This window comes from Lipotes vexillifer, unplaced genomic scaffold (genome assembly GCF_000442215.2).
Source record: "Lipotes vexillifer unplaced genomic scaffold, Lipotes_vexillifer_v1.1 scaffold806, whole genome shotgun sequence".
Classification (NCBI taxonomy): Eukaryota; Metazoa; Chordata; class Mammalia; order Artiodactyla; family Lipotidae; genus Lipotes; species Lipotes vexillifer.
Window position 1 is genome coordinate 247432 of NW_006783439.1, and position 4695 is coordinate 252126.

The 4695-nt window shown below is 40.2% G+C and overlaps 1 protein-coding gene across 3 annotated transcripts in view; it reads right to left on the reverse strand.

Annotated features, from left to right (window-relative positions):
- Positions 1 to 3496: 3496 nt before the first annotated feature.
- Positions 3497 to 4695, reverse strand: part of NAA35 (N-alpha-acetyltransferase 35, NatC auxiliary subunit) — a 96406-nt gene continuing 95207 nt past the window's right edge. Inside the window, exon 23 of one of the 3 annotated variants that reach the window (XM_007456110.1) lies at positions 3497 to 3885. In XM_007456110.1, coding sequence (XP_007456172.1) covers positions 3826 to 3885 — 60 coding nt within the window. In that variant the 3' untranslated portion in view covers positions 3497 to 3825. The remainder of the gene's footprint in view (positions 3886 to 4695) is intronic. The other 2 variants (XM_007456111.1, XM_007456112.1) reach the window with 2 other exon arrangements.

Genomic DNA, 4695 nt, shown 5'->3' on the forward strand with positions numbered 1-4695 from the left:
AGACTCCCAACTTGCCACCTCCAAGTTCCTACTTCCAAATTCCTCTGCACTCTTAGTGTCCTGTGTTCTCATCATCAAGTGTCTCTGCTATTAAAGGGAGCCCCGGAGGCCTGGTTTTACCTCCTCTATTCAGTTTTCCAACAAATTGCCTCCAGGATGACTTTTACATTTTTAAAAGATCCACATCCCATTAACTGAGTGAGCAGGTTCTGGAACAATGAAGGCCTTTTTCTCAAGTTTATACTACAGCTGGGAAGACAGAAACAATTAACTATTTAAATTACAACTGAAAATGCTAAGCACTTTTAAAGGGTTTGGCCTAAACCAGGAGATGGAAACGCCTTCTCTGAAGAGGTCACATTTCAGCTGAAACTCGAAGGATAAAGGGAAGCTATCCAAGAGAAGAGGCTTGCTGGTCAGAGGAAAAGCAACAGAGCTGCAGCTTGAGAAGCCAAGGGGAGAGGGCAGAAATGAAGTGGCCAAATTGGGTGTTGGTGGGTGAAGACTCTATCATTAACCAGAGAATAGTGGATCTTTTACGATCATACCAGCTCCTCCGAGGCAATGACTCTGTCTCCGTTACTTCACCCCACTCACACCTCAGCTTACTCTCCAGATTCTGCCCCACCTCTTCAAGAAAGGTCTCCCTGTTGTCGCCAGCAACCTTTGTCAGATCCATTGGGTCGATTTTGGTCCTTACCTTAGGCCTTCCAGTTGTTTGTGGCCCTGCATTGTTTATTTTCTGGCTAAATCTCCTTTGCATGCTTTTGCATAGGCGGAGCGGAACTCTCCTGAACTTTTCTAAACAGGGTGCTCTTTGACCAATAACTGAGGTAATGTTTTAGAAAAGTCAGAGTCTTGAAAATAGTGACATAAAAACTTTGCCAGAAGGTGGCAGGGCATGATTCTGAGGTGCTCTCACTTAAGTTTCATCTACCTGCTCCCCCCACCCCTGTCCCCTGGCCACTCTTAGAACTTGTCTGTGTCCCAACTCCATTCCTTGGGACCAATCTTAGGCTCTTCTACAGGCTCCCTGAGCAACTGCAACCCCCAGTCCAGGCTTTAGTTTCTATCTTTGCAGCCACTTAGTCCTCAGTTCATGTCTACCCAAGAACGCACCTTTCAGCTCCACACCAGACTACTTGCTGTCTTCAATAGGATGTCTTTCAACGACATCTCAACAGGGAACTCCCTGGTGGTCCAGTGGTTAGGACTCCACGCTTCCACTGCTGAGGGGCCTGGGTTTAACCCCTGGTTGGGGAACTAAAATATCGCAAGCCACGTGGCCAAAAAAAGACATCTCAGCATCTAAAACAATCTTTATCCCCAAACCTCATCTCCTATTTTGCCTATATAAGCAAATGGCACCACTCCATCTAGTTATCAAAGCCAAAAAACCTACGAATCATCACCCCTGATTCTGACAAACTCACCCAATCATTACCAAGTCCTGTACCTCCTTTATCTTTTGATTCTATTATTCACTTTCCTCTATTCCCTCTGCCACTACCTTAATTAAGACCAGCCATCATTTCCTCTCACCAAAGGAGCTTCCCTGCCTACAGCCTTGTCCCCTTTTGAACCAGCAGTCTTGAGCAAGCAGATCTGATTTGATCCTGTTGTTTCCCCGAATCAAACCTTTTAGTGGTGTCCACCAACATCAGACAGTCAAACTCATTCACCTCGCTTCCCAGGTTCTGGAGGACTGGCCTCCCTTTACTTCTCAAGCGCATCCCTCCAGTCCCTTGTCCTGCTCTATACTTTAGTCAAACTGCCACCTTCTCATCTCAGGCTTGTGCACATCTGTGTCCCTGTCTAGGACCCCTTTACCAACTAATGCCTCTTTATTAACCTTTGGAACCCAGATGAGATGGAGACTTTCTCCGTAAATCTTTTATGTAAGGTGGTTCTCTTACACCAGCATACTGCGTTTCCCCAGGATAAAGACCTATCTGCTTTTCTGCATTCTTAAGGTTGTTAAATCTGTGAGGGGAGAGGTGGTCTTATTTCCCCCATCATTCTTAGCACCTCAAATGGCATATATTTTAAAAGTTCTAAAAAATGTTACTTTCAGCTTTTCTGATTAGAAACCTGCAGTTAAAACTTAGGAACACTCTGCTCTTAAGAAGACCCACTCCTGAAAAAACAGCCTTAGGTGCTTCTCTAATTAGGCAGAACACTTGCTCAGTAACTTTCATTTACATTAGCTGACCTAATTAGACATTTAAAAAATGCCAGAGTGCCCTCTTAATCCAACAGTCCCTGGTGGCCCTGACCCGCATTCTTCTAGCTTGCCTCAGGCTCTTCCTGGCAGTTTGCAAAATCTTGCTGTTTTTTATCCTCCATGCATTTTCTTTTGATTCTTTCTTCTACTGCCTCTTTTTTTACCATTTCTTTGTCTTTTTTGTTTGAAGTGTTCAGAAATTACCAGCCAGAAACAGTGTTCCTTCTCAAAAAACCAACCAAATAGCTAACAACAGGTATATTTTTTATCTCTTCATAGCTCAAGTTTCTACTGTACAGCCTACTTTAAAGACTTCCGGATTCTGAAATTTCAGGATGCCTACTGGCTGTTCCTGGAGGACACGTGTGGCCCGTCTACTTCAACAGCCACGAAGGAGGGGGTCAGGAAAGTTCTTACTCTATAGCCGGCAAGATTTGCTCAGGTTAGCTGCTTGCAAATATTTCCAGAAATAAAGTTTCAATAATCACATTTGCAAGAAAGGTGTCAAATAAGAATTAGGATATTTGAAACTCAGAAACCACAGAGCAAATATAAAATGGTTGCTAGTCTTAAGCCAAAGCCAAAAGTCAATTTAAGTTAGGCACAGGGTAGCTCATCCTGCTAACAGTATTGCTTCCTGTGGAGGAGAAGGAACGGCCCCCAGAGGCCATGGCAGCTTGACACAGAACAGCAGAGCAGAGACAGGAAGAGGAACTGGCAGCAAAGGAAGAAGGGTGAAGCCACTGGCACTGGGCATTTGTAGGTTTAGGTGATTTAAGTCAATTTTCAAAGCCAAAGGATGCTGGAAAGACCCTGACTGAAAATGTCCGATGGGTTAAACTGTGAAGTAGTCAACAGAAAGGAGTATTTGCCCTGTTGGAACCTAACTCTAAAAAGGAACAAATCTATAGTCTTGTCTTTTGAATAATGTCACTAGCAAACATGGTGTGTAGCCTTTTAAAAGTGCCAAAAGTAACAGTTAAAGGATTTTTAAAAAAAATCTATATTCTGACAGGTATATAATTTAAGATACCATGACACATAAAATCACAATCCCCATGTAATTTAGTCTCCCTGTATAGCTAGGAGGCCCCCCCAAATCCCTTTTAAATGTATTTTGCCCAAATCCCATGTGTTTAAAAAAATCCCTTAATTTGAAACTTCTTTTGGATAATTTGTTTGAACTACTCAAACATTAAGAGTAATAAACACCTTCAATTCTTAACATGTATCAACAAAGCGCTATTATTGTTTTTCATCTCCAGTAGTGCATTTTTTGTCAAGAAATTTATTAACCTTTACAAACACTATTTTCACTCAATCATTCATAAAAAATGATTTCTGAGTAAATCTGTAATAAAACCATATAATGTTCATCAATGCATTCAATAAGACCAGTTTCATCCATGGAACATAATAAACCACTTTAAAACAGCAGTTTTCATTCATGTCATGTAAGGCTGTCAAATTAAAAGTATTCCTTATAATGGGTTGTTACCCAAGAAATCCATTTCACTTCATGTAAGACTGATGGATAGATCCTCTAAGAGTAGAATCTGAAAGTAGACTTCACCTCTTTGGTCACCTTTTCAGTCTCTCTTTCAAACAAGTTTCACAACAGGAAAATATTTGTGAGCAGAGAAATCAAATTCAGGAGGAACCTGTAAAGAAAACAAAGTCAATTAATGTTTCTTATACATATTCAGACAGTAAACAAAATAAAGACTATTATAATTTTAGAGTTTCTCATGTTTTTAGAGACAAGGCAGCACAAAAGAGATTTAAAAGAAAATGATGTAGCTTATCTCTGAATTTATGAAGGTCATTAGAAAACATGCTGAGCAGCGGTTTTCTAACTTCAGAGAATAGTTAACAAAGGAAAATGGACTTAAATTACAGGAAAAGGTCATGGGCCATCAATTTTTTTTTTAGTTCCAGGGCTGCTGATACTCCTGAGCAATGAAATGAATCACTGCTAAAGCAAAGCAGGAGATAAGAGAGATCACAGAAAAGTAATGGGAGTAAACAAACAGACATATGTATATAATGGGCAAATGCCACCAAAAATGCCTCGGTGGTTGGCTTCTTACTTCCGCACCGAATGTTGATACAGCACTAATGATACAACAGCATTACCAATGGAAGCTTACAGAATCTTCCATGTCCTGAGCCATTAAAGGCTCTAATTATTGAAGCATTCACTTTTCTAAAGGCAGATGACTTTTTAAATAACTCTCCCATAAATTTGTTTACACACATTTTCTTTTATTACCTTAAGTCATTCAGTAATTTACATGGAAGCAAAGACTTTAGAGATTTTAAGTCAACAAAATCTTTAAGTTTCAAGGAAAAACATCAAGCTCTTATTTTCTGCCACTGAATCGAGCGTTTTGACTTTTTTGTAATATTTATTCATCTTACTGAAAAAAAATGAAGTTTTACAATAAATTAAGACCATTTATTTTCCCTAC